This window comes from Microcaecilia unicolor, chromosome 6, assembly GCF_901765095.1.
Source record: "Microcaecilia unicolor chromosome 6, aMicUni1.1, whole genome shotgun sequence".
NCBI lineage: Eukaryota > Metazoa > Chordata > Amphibia > Gymnophiona > Siphonopidae > Microcaecilia > Microcaecilia unicolor.
In genome coordinates, this window is record NC_044036.1 from 194,932,748 (window position 1) to 194,950,787 (window position 18,040).

At 40.8% G+C, this 18,040-nt stretch overlaps 1 protein-coding gene across 4 annotated transcripts in view; it reads left to right on the forward strand.

Annotated features, from left to right (window-relative positions):
* Positions 1-18,040, forward strand: part of DCAF1 (DDB1 and CUL4 associated factor 1) — a 648,223-nt gene that overhangs the window by 326,558 nt on the left and 303,625 nt on the right. For all 4 annotated transcript variants that reach the window (XM_030205586.1, XM_030205587.1, XM_030205589.1 and 1 more), the window contains one exon: positions 9,322-10,594. In XM_030205586.1, coding sequence (XP_030061446.1) covers positions 9,322-10,594 — 1,273 coding nt within the window. The remainder of the gene's footprint in view (positions 1-9,321; positions 10,595-18,040) is intronic.

Genomic DNA, 18,040 nt, shown 5'->3' on the forward strand with positions numbered 1-18,040 from the left:
ACATATAACTTTTTTCATAATACTGTACAAAGCATTTGGGCTACTTCTTCTTTCTCCTCCAGCATGCTATTTGTATCCTGTAGTTCCACTGTCATATTTATCCCCCAAATGATTATTTTTGTCCCGTTTTCCTATATATAACATCCCCTTTCTTTACTTGCATGCTATTGATTTCCATTCTGATGTTCAAAGAGCCCTGTTTACTAAGCTACGTTATAGGCGCATTAATGTCTTTTACACAGGTTAACCATGTATGCGCCTACAATATCCATATAGGAGCCTACACCGTTAGTGTGCGCACTAATTGTAGCACGTTAAAAATGCTAACGTGTCTTAGTAAACAGGGCCCTACATTTGTTCTATTAATTTTTTCATTATTTTTTTGTTCCAATTTTTTTAAAGCCCTGTAAAAGTACCTCCCACTTTTTTCTTGTTTTGTCTGTGCATTTCCCTTTCTAAACACTGCCTTCATGGCTTCCCATATTACTTCTGTATCCTTGTTTCTTGTATTATTTATAGTAAAATACTCTTTAAATTGTTTTGTTCCCCTGCAAAGGCTTTATTCTCTAATAGTATAACTAAATTTCATACTACTACTACTTATCATTTCTAAAGCGCTACTAGACGTGCGCAGCGCTGTACACTTGAACATGAACAGACAGTCCCTGCTCGACAGAGCTTACAATCTAATTAGGACAGACAAACAGGACAAACAAGAGATAAGGGAATATTAAAGTGAGGATGATAAAATAAGGGTTCTGAACAAGTGAATAAGGGATGATAAAATAAGGGTTCTGAACAAGTGAAAGGAGTTAAAAGCAGCATCAAAAAGGTGGGCTTTTAGCTTAGATTTGAAGACGGCCAGAGATGGAGCTTGAAGTACCGGCTCAGGAAGTCTATTCCAGGCATATGGTGCAGCAAGATAAAAGGAATGGAGTTTGGAGTTAGCAGTGGAGGAGAAGGGTGCAGGTAAGACAGATTTACCCAGTGAACAGAGTTCCCGGGGAGGAATGTAGGGAGAGATGAGAGTGGAGAGGTACTGGGGAGCTGCAGAGTGATGCACTTTTAGGTCAATAAGAGGAGTTTGAACTGTATGCGGAAATGGATAGGAAGCCAGTGAAGTGACTTGAGGAGAGGGCTAATATGAACATAACGACACTGGCGGAATATTAGTCGTGCAGCAGAATTTTGAACAGATAGAAGAGAGAGATGGCTAAGTGGGAGACCTGTGAGAAGCAAGTTGCAATAGTCTAAGCGAGAGGTGATAAGAGTGTGGATGAGGGTTCTGGTAGTGTGCTCAGAAAAGAAAGGGCGAATTTTGTTGATATTATAGAGAAAGAAACGACAGGTTTTAGCAGTCTGCTGAATATGTGCAGAAGAGGAGAGGTAGGAGTCGAAGATGACCCCAAGGTTATGAGCTGATGAGACAGGAAGGATGAGAGTGATCCACAGAAATAGAGAATGGGGGAGGAGGAGAAGTTGGTTTAGAGGGAAAGATAAGAAGCTCAGTCTTGATCATGTTTAGTTTCAGATGGCGCTGAAACATCCAGTCAGCAATGTCAGACACGCAAGGCTGATACTTTGGCCTGGATTTTGGCTGAGACTTCTGGTGTGGAGAGGTAGATCTGGGAGTCATCAGCGTAAAGATGATACTGAAAACCATGGGATGATATCAGAGTACCAAGGGAAGAAGTATAGATGGAGAAAAGAAGAGGTCCCAGGACAGATCCCTGAGGTACACCAACTGACAGTGGGATAGAAGTAGAGGAGGATCCACTAGAGTATACACTAAAGGTACGCTGGAAGAGATAAGAAGAAAACCAGGAAAGAACAGAGCCCTGAAATCCAAGTGAGGATAGCGTATCAAGGAGTAGGCTGTGATCAACAGTGTCAAAAGCAGCAGATAGCAGACCAACACAAAAGAATGATAGATAAACATACAAAAGCACACAAAAAAGCAATAAGACAAAAAGAATCAATAGACATCAACAGCTGTGCTGGAAGTTGCAAAGCCCAGTGGGACCCATTATTATGAAAAAGGTTTTTATCAGGTTTATGCAGAGCTGACTTTAGTTGAAGATGTCACGATTTGATTACATTTCATTTCCGTCTTTAGGAAACAAGTGACATGGATCACAATGATGTCACCACTAGCCAAGCTATTAGATGATCAAAACCTCAACCCATACATATATGCAGACGATGTAACGATCTACATACCATTCAAATATGACCTAAAGGAAATCACCAATGACATCAACCAAAGCTTCCAAATCATGGACTCCTGGGCGGATGCATTTCAACTAAAACTCAATGCAGAAAAAACACAATGTCTTATAATCACCTCACAACACAATACAAATAAATTTACCACCATAACCACCCCAAACCTCTCCCCATCTCAAATACTTTGAAACTTCTGGGTGTTACTATTGACCGAAATCTCACACTTGAAAGCCACGTGAAGAATACAACTAAGAAAATGTTCCATTCCATGTGGAAACTCAAAAGAGTAAAACCTTTTTTCCCAAGAGACATTTTTCGGAAGCTGGTGCTATCAATGATATTGAGTCACTTGGACTACTGTAATGCACTCTATGCCGGTTGTAAAGAACAGACCATCAAAAAACTTCAAACAGCACAGGACACCACAGCCAGACTCGTATTTGGGAAAACAAAATATGAAAGTGCAAAACCCCTGAGAAAGAAACTACACTGGCTCCCAATCAAAGAACGCATCACGTTCAAGATCTGCACGATTGTTCATAAAATCATTTACGGAGAAGCCCCAACCTATATGCTAGACCTAGTGGATCTACCACCCAGAAATGCTAAAAAATCTTCCTGAACATTCCGCAATCTATACTTCCCCAGCTGTAGAGGACTTATACAAACTAACACACGCGACCAGCTTTTCTTACATGAGCACACAGCTGTGGAATGCACTTCAACACAACTGAGAACGATCAACGAATTAATCAACTTCCGCAAATCTCTGAAGACTCACATCTTTGACAAAGCCTACCACAAGAACCCATAATTAATTACAACACAACACTTATTCAACTTTATCTAAAATGTATCTCTCTACTAATGCTTGATCAAATCCTTGACTATTCAGAATGTATCTCTCGACAACTGCTTGCTCAAATCCTCTTGTTTTCCTGTCTTCCTTGACTTCCTTAATACCAATTGTATTCTGTAATACCAATTGTATTCTTCATCCTGGTATGGCAATGCCATAACAGGCCTTTGTATGCCACATTGAGCCTGCAAATAGGTGGGAAAATATGGGATACAAGTGTAATAAATAATAATATATAAAGTATACAATCAAATATAAATATAGCCAAAAAAAGTTAAACTTTAAAGGTACAAACATAGCCTTCAACATCAGTGTGATGTTGACTTAATTGATAAAATTTATTTTGAGTCATTAATCTTCTCTGAGCTAAAGTACCTGACCTGCAAAGTCATATTTTATAGCAGTCATTTTGGTGCACAGAGTTGTTGAGCTGCGCAAAATATATAGATAGCAAATGTAATTTTTTTTTTTTAAGACATATTCCAATCACTAAACATTAACAAAATTTTTAAAAAAGCAAAATAAGGTGATAGAGACATCATTATACTGTCCTGATGTGTGCAAGGAGGTTTTAGCATCTGAAAGCAAGTCAAAAAATGTGTTAGGGCATTACAATTTTATTGGACTATTTTCCATTTTTTTCTTTTATTTATTAACCTTTAAAGTGGGCTAACACAACTACCATATTACTTCATCCTAAATTAAAAGTAAAATTATTTTTCTACTTTTATTTAACCATTTAATTATGTTGGTCCAAATCTCTATGTACTGCTTTCCTGGCATCTTTTAACGCCTTTTCCAAGGACCTATTGTCTGTTTAGTCATTTTTCACTCTCCCTCTGTTGTCTGCCCGTCCTCTGTAACCCCTAATTCTTCCTGTTCCTAAGCGATAATTCTTCCTGTTCCTAAGCAATCCCATATGCTTTGCCCATTCCTTTTTAAATTCTGGAACAGTCCTAGACTCCTCCACCTCCACCGGGAGGCCATTCCACGCCTCCACCACCCTTTCTGTGAAATAATACTTCCTTAGGTTACTCCTAAGCTTATTCCCTCTTAACTTTGTCATATGCCCCCTCATTCCAGAGCTCTCCTTCATTTGAAAAAGGCTCTCTTCCTCTATTATGTCTCCTCTTCTCTCATCTCTTCCAGGGTATACATGTTGAGGTTCATAAGTCTGTCCCTATAATTTTTGCATTCAAGACCACTTACTAATTTCATAGCTGCCCTCTGGACCGACTCCATCCTGTTTATATCTTTCCGTAGGTGCGGTCTCCAGAACTGCACGCAGTACTCCAAATGGGGCCTCACTAGAGACTTATACAACGGCACTATCACCTCCTTTTTCCTGCTGGTCATGCCTCTCTTTATGCACCTAAGCATCCTTCTGGCTTTGACCGTCGCTTTTTCTACCTGTTTGGAAGCTTTAAGGTCATTAGACACAATCACCCCCAAGTCCCGCTCTTCCTTTGTACACTGAAGCACGTCACCCCCCTACACTGTACTGTTCCCTCAGATTTTTGTGACCCAAGTGTATGACCCTGCATTTTTTGGGATTAAACATTAGTTGCCAAATTTTGGTCCATTCCTCTAGCTTCGCTAGGTCCTTCCTCATGTCATTCACACCCTCCGAGGTGTCCACCCTGTTGCAGAGTTTAGTAACATCCGCAAAGAGACAAATCTTACCAGACAGCCGTTCCGCAATATCGCTCACAAAGATGTTAAAAAGAGCCGGCCCTAGGACCAATCCCTGCGGTACTCCACTGACGACATCCTTTTCTTCAGAGCAAGCTCCATTTACCACTACCCTCTGTCTCCTACCATTCAACCAATTTTTAACCCAATCCGTTACTCTAGGTCCCATACCGAGGGCACTCAATTTATTTATCTGTCGCCTGTGCGGAACCGTGTCAAAGGCTTTGCTGAAATCCAAGTATACCACATCAAGCGCCCCTCTCACATCCAACTGTTTGGTCACCCAGTCGAAGAAGACAGTCAGATTCATCTGACACGACCTGCCACTAGTGAAGCCATGCTGCCTCGGGTCCCTCATTCCATGTAGTTCAAGAAATCTCACAATCCTCTTTAGAAGCGTTTCCAATAGCTTACTCACCACTGAGTCAGACTGAAAGGTCTGTAATTCCCAACCTCCTCCTTACTTCCACTCTTGTGCAAAGGAACCACATCCGCCCTTCTCCAGTCCACCGGGACCACTCCAGTTTCTAAGGAAGCATTGAAGAGGTCCGTTAGCGGACCCGACAGAACTTCTCCAAGTTCCTTAAGCACCCTCGGGTGTATCCCATCAGGCCCCATCGCTTTGTCTACTTTTAGTTTGGCAAGCTACTACTACTAATCATTCCTCACAAACAGAGTCCTCCGTAAACGGGTCTTGGTCTACCATACATCCATCCCCTTTAGCCTTTATTTTCTGCAGCCCTACCCCCTGTCTTTCATTCGTGAACACAGCTAAAATAATTGTTAAGCAGTTCAGCTTTATCCTTATCTTCCACATATTTGTCTCCCTCAGCTTTGAGCCTCACAATGCTGTTATGGCACTTTCTCTTGTCACATATCTGAAAAAGGTCTTATCCCCCAATTTTACCATATTAGCTATCTTTTCCTCCATTTGCCGCTTCGCTTTCCTGATAACTTTTCCAGCTTCTCTTAGCTTATTTAGGTATTCTCTCCTGTCTTCATCTTTCTGAGTTGTCTTATAGTACTAAGGCTAGCTTCCTTACCCTTATCTTTTCAGCTACTACATTCGAGTACCAGAGAGGCCTTCATTTCCTCGTACTTTTATGTAATTTTCTAACATGAAGGTTAGTTGCTTTTAATATAGTTCCTTTCAGTCTACATCCTTCAGCTGTTCCCATCCCGCTAACTGTTCCTTGAGAAATTCCCCCATCTCGGCAAAGTTAGTTCCTTTGAAATCCAGGACCTTCAATCTCGAATGAGCCTTCTCTTCTGTTTTAATATTGAACCATACCATACGATGATCACTAGATGCCAAATGGTCTGCCACCTTGACATCAGAAACTCTATTTATTTGTTTATTTATTACATTTATACCCCACATTTTCACTTTCAAGTTCAGTGTGGCTAACATGCTAAAAAGAAGTCATTATAAAAAATGAAACAAAATACATAAACCCACACACGTCAATAAGGAAAGAATCGTAAATATATAAAGAATTCAATAAATAAGCCTAATGGGGAGAATGGAAGGGGGGATTACAACATCCAACTCCACCATTGATTATTTCCTTTCAGCTTTCTTCCATGTTCTTCATCCCTCCCTGTCTAGATTTTATTCTCTCACTATCTCTTACAATTTCCCTCTCTTTACTGCATTCGCTTGCATCTTTTCATCTCTTACCCTCACCCTGGCCCTTCTGTTCTTCAGTCTTTCACTAACTCTCCGTCCCCCATCCCACTATTCTGAATCTTCTCTCCCCCCCCCCCCCCCCCCCCCCCCCGCTGTGTAGCATTGTCCTTGTTTTGTTTCTGTCATTTACTGTGGCATGCAGCATTGGCTTCTTGCTTCCCCCCCCCCCCCTTTTTTTGCTCTATGCTCTCTCCTTGTGCATTGTGTTGTGTTCAGTTCTCGTCACCATATCTCAAAAAAAGATATAGGGGAATTAGAAAAGGTTCAAAGAAGAATGATAAAGGGGATGGAACTCCTTTCGTATGAGGAAAGACTAAAGAAGTTAGGGCTCTTCAGCCTTGAAAAGAGATGGATGAGGGAAGATATGATTGAGGTTTACAAAATCCTCAGTGGTATAGAACGAGTAGAAGTAAATCAATTTTTTTTAACTTGTTCCAGAAGAACAAAGTCGGGACGCTCAAAGTTATATGGAAATACTTTTAAAGCAAATAGGAAATATTTTTTCACTCAACGAGTAGTTAAGGTCTGGAACTCTTTGCCGGAGGATGTGGTAACAACGGTTAGCTTATCTGTGTTTAAAAAAGGTTTTGACAGATTCCTGGTGGAAAAGTCCATAGTCTGCTATTGAGACAGATACGGGAAACAACTGCCACGATTTGGGTTTCTGCCAGGTATTTGTGACTTGGCTTGGCCACTGTTTGGAAAACAGGATACTGGGCTAGATGAACCTTTGGTCTGACCACATATGGCTACTCTTATGTTATGTGTAGCCAACCCAACTAACTTGAAGAGCTTTGCTGCCTGGTCAGTTGGTGCTGGGAACTTTTATAGTGCTGGTGGCAGAAGTCGGGAAGGAATCTCCCAGGTGCTGTGGCACTGCAACACAATTGGAGAAGAATAAGAAATCTCCAGAGTGGTCCAGCACTTTGAACTTTGGCAGCTGCAGTGGGGGAGGTTTTAGCAAGGGCCTTTGCAGGAGCTGCAGCAGGCACAAAGGTAAGCAGAGGGAAAGGCAAATAGCTGCATGATGGATACAAAGCAATCGACATATATCTTGACATCCAGAGGTGGCCGGTTCAGATCCTTCTGCTGCTCGTGATCTTGGGCAAGTCACTTAACCCTCCATTGCCTCAGGTACAAGCTTAGATTATGAGCCTTCCAGAGATAGAGAAATACCCAGTGTACCTGAATGTAACTCATCTTGAAGTACTCCTGAAAGAAGTGTAAGCAAAATCCAAATAAATATAACTTCCATCCATTTCCTTATTCATATTTGGGGAAAAGAGGTGCACTGCCGCCCAGTTCAGAGGGAACAGGTGGGACAGAGCCATGACCTATTGACATCACTTCCTTGGACCTAAATTCCACAACACCTTTCCACCCCCATTGTAGCACATATTAAGCCCTGGTATGAGATCTCCTTCTGAAAATTCCAATAGGACTTTAAATGGATTTTTTTTAACTGTTTAAAATTATGCCAGTTATTTACATGTCAGTACTTTAACACATATCTTATGCTTTTAGTAGCTTAATTTTGCTACTGAACTTGTTTTCATTCACCTTTACTTCACCTAAATCACTCCCCTTTACTAAACATGCAACATCAACTAAAGCTGTATTTGGCCTGATTCAAAAGAAGAAATTCTTATGCAGTGGGTGTAGCTGCTGACTTCATAAGTAGTTTTCAATATCTGTCTGACACTAATTAGCTATCACATTTCAACACTTTTAAGCCAAGGTAGGCATGACAGTGGATGGCCATGTCAATACTGTGGCACTGTTGGTAACCCACTCAAGAGCATGTGCTTAGAAGAGATCTGTAGGGCTCTCACGTGGAGTTCCTCCACATCCATTATCCTTTCCTATGTTTTTGGTCTGATGCATTACACTAACATTATCGGCTTTTGTCTCACCTAGAATGTAAACCGCACTAAACCCTGGAAAGGGGATATTAATAGTATACAAGAATTGATTTGATTTGATCCACGTGTTCACTTTGCACTACTGTTTGGAGAAGGACTCTTGATGTAACTAGGTTTGTTCACTCTTTTTTTTTTTTTTTTTTCCCAAGTTCTCTTTGAGGCTTAAAATTCAGCTCGGTTCTTTGGACCTATTTTCCTTGTTTCTAGGTTGTATTCATTATTTAAAAAAAAAAAAGTGACAGTGTCTTGTTGCTACCATAAACATGTTTTGCCTACTAGCATTTAATGTAGTTATTTTCCCTTTCTCTGTTTTGAACGCTAGGGATTCCCGTGTGTGAGGATTGTTGTTCTGCTTGCCCTCAGAAGAAGCAAAGCTATTTACCTTAACAGATGTATCTGAGAACAGCAGGATATGAATCCTCACCAATCCCTCTTGCTTCCAAAGAGAGCTGGTATTCTCTAATCTGTTGCTTAAGTGGCAGGTGACTAACATGACTACTGTGATGTGGGATGTCCTATTCTTTTTCAACAAAGCATGCCAGAAAGCTGTGGAAGCATTAGGGCAGCGACTGCTAACTGTGCTGCCAGGGGACACCCAACCAGTTGGGTTTTCAGGATATTCACAATTAGTATGCATAAGACAGATTTGCATACTGCTTCCCTTTTATGCAGATCCATTTTAAGCATATTCACTGTATAAATCCAACTGACTGGATCTGTCTGAAGGACTAGATTGAGAACCACTGCTTCAGAGTCGCTGCTCCTATCCAGCTTCATCAAATGTTACCCATGTGTAACAACTAATATCTTGCTGTTTTTAGAGAAATTTCGTAACAAGTAAACAACTCTGCTTTCATAAGCAGCACTTCAGTTGTTCATAAAGTTTTTTTTTCTAGATGGATTATTGTAATGTTACCATTCCTTCTTTCTAGGCATCGGCATTATCCTAGGTGTGGCTGAGGGCGAGTTCTTCATCCATGATGCTGAGATCCAGAAGTCAGCCTTACAGATCATCATCAACTGTGTGTGTGCTCCAGATAATCGAATCTCTAGCATTGGCAAATTCATCTCGGGGACTCCTCGTCGCAAAATGCACATGCACCAGCACCCCAAGAGCAGTGAGCATGTGCTAGCCAAGATGTGGAACGTGGTGCAGTCAAACAATGGCATCAAGGTGCTGCTTTCTCTTCTCTCAGTCAAGATGCCCATAACGGATGCAGACCAAATTCGGGCACTGGCCTGCAAGGCACTGGTGGGACTCTCACGAAGCAGCACAGTGCGGCAGATCATCAGCAAGCTGCCTCTGTTCAGTAGCAGCCAGATCCAGCAGCTGATGAAGGAGCCAGTGTTGCAAGACAAGCGCAGTGAACATGTCAAGTTCTGTAAATATGCTGCTGAACTCATTGAGCGTGTCTCGGGCAAGCCACTGCTTATTGGTACAGATGTCTCTCTTGCTCGGTTGCAGAAGGCAGATGTGGTAGCCCAATCTCGTATAACCTTCCCTGAGAAGGAGCTGCTGCTGTTGATCCGTAACCATCTTATTTCCAAGGGGCTGCAGGAAACAGCTGTCGTCCTGACAAGAGAAGCGGATCTACCCATGACAGCTGCCTCTCACTCCTCTGCCTTTACACCTGCTGTACCTGCTGCTGCTTCACCTGTCATGCCACGTACACCTCGCCTAGTGAGCACCATCTCATCCCGACTCAACAGTCATGGCTCTATTAGTTCTTCCACCTCCTCAGTTTCGGTTCATAATCAGACCAGACCCCCAGTTCCTGCACTCCTGCCTGCTCCTCCTGTCCCCATCCCTTCTGGCAGCTCTCCTTTGATAGGCCGAATCAGTTTTGTTAGAGAGAAGCAGTCTCCCTGCAACAACAAGAAAATCAGAGTGCTACGCCAGAAGTCGGATCATGGCGCTTACAGTCAGAGCCCAGCCATCAAGAAGCAGTTGGACCGTCATTTACCATCCCCACCCACGCTGGACAGTATCATGACAGAATACCTAAGGGAACAGCATGCTCGCTGCAAAAATCCTGTTGCCACTTGCCCCCCCTTCTCCCTTTTTACTCCTCATCAGTGTCCAGAGCCAAAACAGAGGCGCCAGGCACCCACAAACTTTACCTCACGGGTCACCCGTCGAGCAGCCTTTCCCAAGTATGGAGGGGTGGATGGCGGGTGCTTTGACAGGCATCTTATCTTTAGCAGGTAAGGATGGATTATTCCATAACCTTTTTTCAGGTGGTAGAAGGAATGTGCAGAACTCTGGGAGGCAGCCCAAGAAGAACATAGGGTGAGTGCTAAGGATATAAGGGGGGGGGGGGGGGGGAGCCAGTGACAACACTTGCTACAGAGGAGAAAAGCCAAGAAAGGCAGGAGAGAGAAATGTTTAGTTACTAAAATGTTTACCCTACTGGCCATATAGCTAAAGCCCTGTCCTTGGTCTCATCTAAACCTCTAATGCTGTAGAGCTCTTAAATTCTGGGATATAGACTTCAGACCTTATTGATTTCAACAGATTTAAAGCTTAAAACTTTTATAAGGGTTTAGCTCTAATGGCTCAGATATATCCTTAACCAAGTTGTGTCCTGTACTTTATCCAGGCCACACCAGCATTAACCATATTGGTCTCAGAACTCTTCCCCCTTCCCTAATCCGTTATCAAGTTCAGGCATAAAGGGGCTCCACTAATGTTTGGGGAATGGTGTGGGGGTACATGTCCTATCAATATTTTGTTGACTTTATTTGGCACAGTACTCTCTTCTTACATAAGTGTACATAAGTATTGCTATACTGGGACAGACCAAAGGTCCATCAAGCCCAGCATCCTGTTTCCAACAGTGGCCAATCCAGGTCACAAATACTTGACAAGATCCCAAAAAAGTGCAAAAAAATTTTATTCTGCTTATCCCAGCAATAGTGGATTTTCCCCGAGTCCATTTTAATAATGATCTATGGACTTTTTCTTTAGGAAGCCGTCCAAACCTTTTTAAAACTCTGCTAAGCTAACTGCCTTTACCACATTCTCTGGCAACAAATTCCAGAGTTTAATTACGCCTTAAATGAAGAAAGATTTTCTCTGATTCGTTTTACATTTACTACTTTGTAGCTTCCTTGTCCAGTATTTTTGGAAAGCGTAAACGGATGCTTCATGTCTACCCGTTCAACTCCATTATTTTATAGACCTCTATTATATCTCCCCTCAGTCGCCTTTTCTCCAAGCTGAAGAGCCCTAGCCACTTTAGCCTTTCTTCATAGGGAAGTCGTCCCATCTCCTTTATCGTTTTTGTCGCCTTTCTCTGCACCTTTTCTAATTCCACAATATCTTTTTTTTAGATGCAGCGACCAGAATTGAACACAATATTCGAGATGCGGTCATACCATGGAGCGATACAAAGACATTATAACATCCTCATTTTTGTTTTCCATTCCTTTACTAATAATACGTAACATTGTATTTGCTTTCTTAGCTGCAGCAGCACACTGAGCGGAGGGTTTCACCGTATCATCGACGACACCTAGATCCCTTTCTTGATAGGTGACTCCTAACATGGAGCCTTTCATGACGTAGATATAATTCGGGTTCCTCTTTCCCACATGCATCATTTTGTAGTTGCTCACATTAAACGTCATCTGCCATTTAGACGCCCAGTCTCCCAGTCTCGTAAGGTCCTCTTCTAATTTTTTTACAATCCTCCCGCGATTTAATGACTTTGAATAACTTTGTGTCATCAGCAAATTTAATTACCTCACTTGTTACTCCCATCTCTAGGTCATTTATAAATATGTTAAAAATCAGCAGTCCCAGCACAGACCCCTGGGGAGCCCCACTAAACTACCCTTCTCCATTGAGAATACTGACCATTTAACCCTAATCTCTGTTTTCTATCTTTTAACCAGTTTTTAATCCACAATAGGACAGTACTTCCTATCCCATGACTCTCCAATTTCCTGTGGAGCCTTTCATGAGGTACTTTGTCAAACGCCTTTTGAAAATCCATCGGCTCACCTTTATCCACATGTTTGTTCACCCCTTCAAAGAAATGTGATAGATTGGTGAGGCAAGATTTCCCTTCACTAAATCCATGTTGGCTTTGTCTCATTAATCCATGCTTTTGAATATGCTCTTTGATTTTGTTCTTTATAATAGTCTCTACTATTTTGCCCAGCACCAACGTCAGACTCACCGTTCTATAATTTCCCAGATCTCCTCTGGAACCTTTTTTTTTTTTTTTTTTTTTAAATCGGCGTTACATTGGCCACCCTCCAATCTTCCAGTGCCACGCTCGATTGTTTCTTTGGGCTTTCAGACAAATCAAAATTGGCCTTTGTTAGACTCGTATTCCCTTTCACTACTCGTTTACCCCAGACATTTTCATGACCATCTTTGACTGATGGGAACTACATTCCTTGGCTGCTCCTGCATTTGTGATCTCTAAATCCAGTTGTTTGATGTCGTCATTTTGCAGTGAATAGGACTTTGTTCCTTACCTCTGTCAATGTTTTATCATATGGTGTTTCAGATATATACATTTTATTTACAAAAAATAAATAGGGGACTTACAATAGGAAGCCTAGAAGTCTGTTTCTTAAGCTGCATCGAAAATGTATTAACACGTCGTCTTAATGCTGTTGCCGGTGGGATTTATTAAACTGCAACATGTGGTATAATTTTTGAAATTTGATTTTGTGAAGGTGTATTTATTTAATTTAGGTATCTTATCACCATATGGTGGTTGAATAATGATAGTTAAAACACATTTTAAACTGGAAGTATATAAATTTGCAGATAAGCAAACTGAGTTGGATTTTTTTGTCTCTTATATTTCTAAGGCAGTAACAGTGTTTCAATCTCTAAATTCCCCCAAATTTTCAAACCCCACTCTATTACTTTGAAAAGCTTTTGAGTTAAGAGGAAACAGTTGCTTTGAATTGGCATCAATCCTGAGAAATTTCTAGAAATGTGTATCACACGTATGAGAGAGATTCACAGTAGATTACAAGATACCTTTGTATGTCCAATAAATTTTGGGGTATCCGTATAAGCTCTAAGAATTGTTTTCCAAAAGCAGAGTACTCCATGATAATCTATGCTTTTCATTCAGCTAAAAATATAATTCAGTAACTCTTTTTAATTGGAGAGCTATTATCATTATCTGATTATAGCTTGTAACACTCAGATCTTCATGGATCTGAGTGTTGACAAGTCCCTGCTGTAAATTTGTGGGAGGAAAACGCATTTTTTTGTTTCCTTCCTTCTGCCACCTCCCACCCTAACAATGGTCTCTCTCTCTCTCTCCCGCTCTTACCAACCTCACCTCCATCCTTATCCTATTCCAAGGCCATTCTTCTTTTCTTCTCTCCCCCCCCCCCCCCCCCCCCCCCCCCCCCCCCCACCACCCAAACTACAGTCCATGATCCCTGCCTGGGTCTTGATGCACTTGTCTTAGTCAAAGTATAAAATTGATGTTGTCTAGCCATAGGAGTTAGAGACAGGTATGTATATGTTCCTCTCGTGGGTGAAGTGGAGAAAGGATGTAAGCAGGCACACCAGCTTGAGGATAATGTGGAGATAGGATGAATGATAAGAAAAGTCTGGAAGTAGGTCCAGGGATCAGGGGAGGAAAGCTGGCTTTATATATTTTGTTATAGATTTTATCATTACAATTTAAACTTGGGCTTCATTTCTAATACAATTGCATGTTTGGGACCCCAAAATTTCCTCCTATAGGGAACAATAGATTTGGTCGTCTTCAGTAGTTTGTTTCCATATAAAACTATATATATATTTTTTATATATAGTTTGTATTTTGTTAAGCATTTATATTCTGCATAACCAAATTAGTTCAAGGCAGTTTACAATGAAAAGAATGATACAAGTAACAATATTTGCTAATAACAATAAATTAGATACACAAATGAAAAATTACAATATTCATCTCTTAGTAAAATATACATAATAAAATATAACTATTAGTATCCTAAAAATATTTATAAAATAACCGTGTCTTTACCAGTCGCTGAAATGTCTCATAATCTGAAAACATTCTAATGCCCATGGGTAGGGTGTTTGATAGCTTTTTCCCAAAATAGAAGTATTAAAAGTTCTTTTCTTTTCAATCTATATGAAACCCTTGATGAAATTTATTTATTTGACATTTATATCCCACATTATTTCAAACAGAATTCAACAAATGTAGAACTGACAAGCCGTTCTGATTACATATAACAAGTAGGTCGAAAAGTAACTACAAAATTCAGGTAGCAAGTAACCTGTAGTCCAGATCATATAACGTGTTTATAATACATAGGAATAGAATGGGAATGCAGACATAGTTGTTGATTTAGCAGATTCAGTTTGAAGGTTAACTATTTCTGTTGTTGATCGATCTTATCAGATGAGTTTTCAGTTTTCGAAATGAGAGAGTCTTCAGTTTTGATGGAGTTGCTTGGGTAAAGAGTTCATTTAGTTGTTCTTTGGTATGAAAAACCAGCATTGTGGATAGTTTTATATATGATTTTATTACATTTAGTGAAGTTTAATATTAGAAAGTCTCTGGAGGATTTTTTGGAATTTTGTGTTGACAATTCTATAAGGTTCTGCATGTAAGAGGCCGAATGGAGGAGGGTGTGTATTGAAGTTAAGAAAACATCAATTTGTGTTTTGATCAAAGAAAATGCTTATAAAATATTAAGCAGATGGTACTATACACCAGACAAAGTCAATAAAATGTACCCTGGGGCCTCTGCGGAATGTTGGCGGTGTGGGAAAGGGAAGGGTACATTTTATCATATATGGTGGGAGTGTACCATGATACAAGAATATTGGAGAGAGATAGTGAAAGAACTATCAACAGTTTTGGAAATTCCCTTCCCACATGAATCTAAATGGTGTTTGCTTGGATGGGGAAATCATAGAGGGCAAAAATGGCAACAAAGAGTCAAACGAATGGGGCTAGCTGCAGCGAAAACGGTTTTGGAAAAGCAATCTTGGGCCCACAATTAATGATTGGAAGGTTAAGTTGAGACATCATAGAACTAGACAAACTAACAGATAAAAGGATAGGGACATACAACACTGAGGCAAAAGAATGGGTACGGGTGCAGGAAATACTGGGAGATAAAAGGAATGAAGAAAACGGTATGACATCCTGAGGATTAAAGGAGGGAGGGGGGGTGGAGAGGGGAGAGGGAGGTAGAGGGACGGGGGGAAAATTGTTTAAAATGTAGCTGAGCATTGTTACGCTATTAAGTGAAATGTAATGTTATGACAAGATATAACGCAGTTGTGATATTTTGCTTTCAATAAAATTTACAAATTTCAAAAAAAAAAAAAAAAAAAAAAAGATTCTGCATGTAAGATGGGAATGAACCATAAATTATTTGGTGAGTAAATGCACATAATTTGAAAGTAATACTTGAACTTATAGGTAGCCAATGTCATTTTGAGTGGAAGCGGGGTTGCTTTGGAGTATCAAGAAGCTTTAAGTTCAAGACAAGCTGCTGTGTTTTGAGCAGTTTGTAATTTTCTGATTAGTGAGGACTTGGCCTGCATAGACTATCAAATTTTGATAGTACCAAGGATTGAGTTAGTGATCTAAAGATTGTGTTTGAAATCTGTATTTTTAGTTTCCATAGTGATCTGAATACATTAGTTTTGATACTTGTCTTTCAAAAGAGAGATGTTGATCAATTATTACTCCCAGGATTTTCAAATTCTGCTCAAGTGGATATGTTGTATTACCAGTAGTGAAAGTAGAAGAAGTGATTGGTTGGTGAGGGTTTGTTAATATTAAAAATTTGGTTTTCTCTCTGTTTCAACTTGAAGTTGTTTGTCCATGATTCCATTAGGTCTAGACCAGATTTTATATTGGTTAAGATTTCCAATTTAAAGTCAAAAACAGACGTCAAGGCTGTCCTAGGCTGATGCATTTTCACAAAGTGTTGTAAATAAGTGGGACTCAGTCTATATAATGTCTTTTGACGAATATTCAGAAAAGTACATGCATAATATTGCAACAAGAAACAATGCTATTACAACTAACAACTGCCAAGCTTTCTTCTATCGTCAGTTATTATTCTTATCCCCCCAATCGACCCATCCCCTCTCCCCCTCCCCTCACCACAGTCCCTCCTAACCCCTCCAACTCCTCCCTCCACCCCCCTTCCCCTCTCCTATATAGAAATATAGCATAGCATTACAAAGCAGTCTAAGGGTGCTTAACAGTTGATAAGTCTACTTCTGGCTGCTGGTTTTAGCGTGTCCCAAAAGCAGCTCCATACTGTTTGTAGATGTCTGCCTTCTGTCGATTCAAGGTCTCGCACTCCACGCCGCTCCATTTTCAGCAACTCTATCATTTGTACCCTCCACTGACCCAAAGTGGGGCTTGTAGGCTCTCTCCAGTTCAATAGTAGTACTTTTTTCCCCATCAACATTGATCTCTTTAAGAAGCTTAACTTGAGGCCCCTATATTTAAACTCCTCAAATAGGAGCAATGGCTGCAAAGACACTGTTCGGTCCCAGTACACCCAGATGGCATCCAGCATTTCCTTCCAAAAGTCCTGCGGGCATGTCCAAAACATATGACCCAGTGTGGCCGGAATGGAGAATATTCATAACTGGTGACAATCGAGCAGGCAGGGTATGGAGCAAATAGGTTAAAATGACATGGTTAAAAGAAGTTGCGCTTTATATGTAAGGGTATATAGTCTGAGTGATCCTCCATTCAATCAAGTGGTGCAGTAAACAAACCTGGTTATATCGTTTAATGTTAAGGACACCCATCCCCCCTCCAAACGCCAGGAGCTTATGAGCAGCCTAAAGGAGGTCTTTGTTTTTTTCCCATTCCAGCAAAAACAGGCCAGCACCTTTTGTAGCACCTGAAGGTCCTTTCTCAATAAATGTAGGGGCAACATCTGTAGGGTACATAACCATCTGGGGAATTCCGTCATACAGAATAGCTGAATCCTACCACGCAGACTAAAAGGAAGATTACGCCAACCAACCAAGATCTCCGTCGTGGACTGCAGCAACCTGTCAATATTTAAACAGTAGAGCTGGGAAGTATGAACTGATAATTGTATACCTAGATAACAAAAGGCGCCCACAGCCCACTTTTCAGGGAAGGACCCAGGCCAGGTATCCGAGACATGAGTGTGGGACACCAGCGCTAAAGATTTATTGAAATTCAGCTAAAATCCAGAGTCGTTCCTATATTCCACAAATAGCTCCATCAGGGCAGTCAAATGATTGATGTGGGTTGGCAATGTGTATCAATAGGTCATCCGCAGAGGCCAATATTTTAAAACAAGAATTGCAAAAGCAAATTCCCTCTATCTCTGTGTGGTTCTGAATTTCCTAATCATGGGATCCAATGTGAGGACAAACAGAAGAGGGGAGAGAGAGGGCAACCCTGTTGGGTACCCCAACACAGGGGAAAGGGAGTCAAGCTGATCTCATTAACAACAACAACAAAAAAAGCCGTCTGCGGATGATGGTACAGACTTTGTATGGCCTGGAGGAAAAATACCTGAATGCCATACCTATCTAATACGGTAAACAAGAAGTCCCAAGAGACCCTATGAAATGCTTTCTCTGCGTCAAAGCTGATTAACAGAGATGGTGTATCCTGTTGTCAGACATGATCCAGTGTG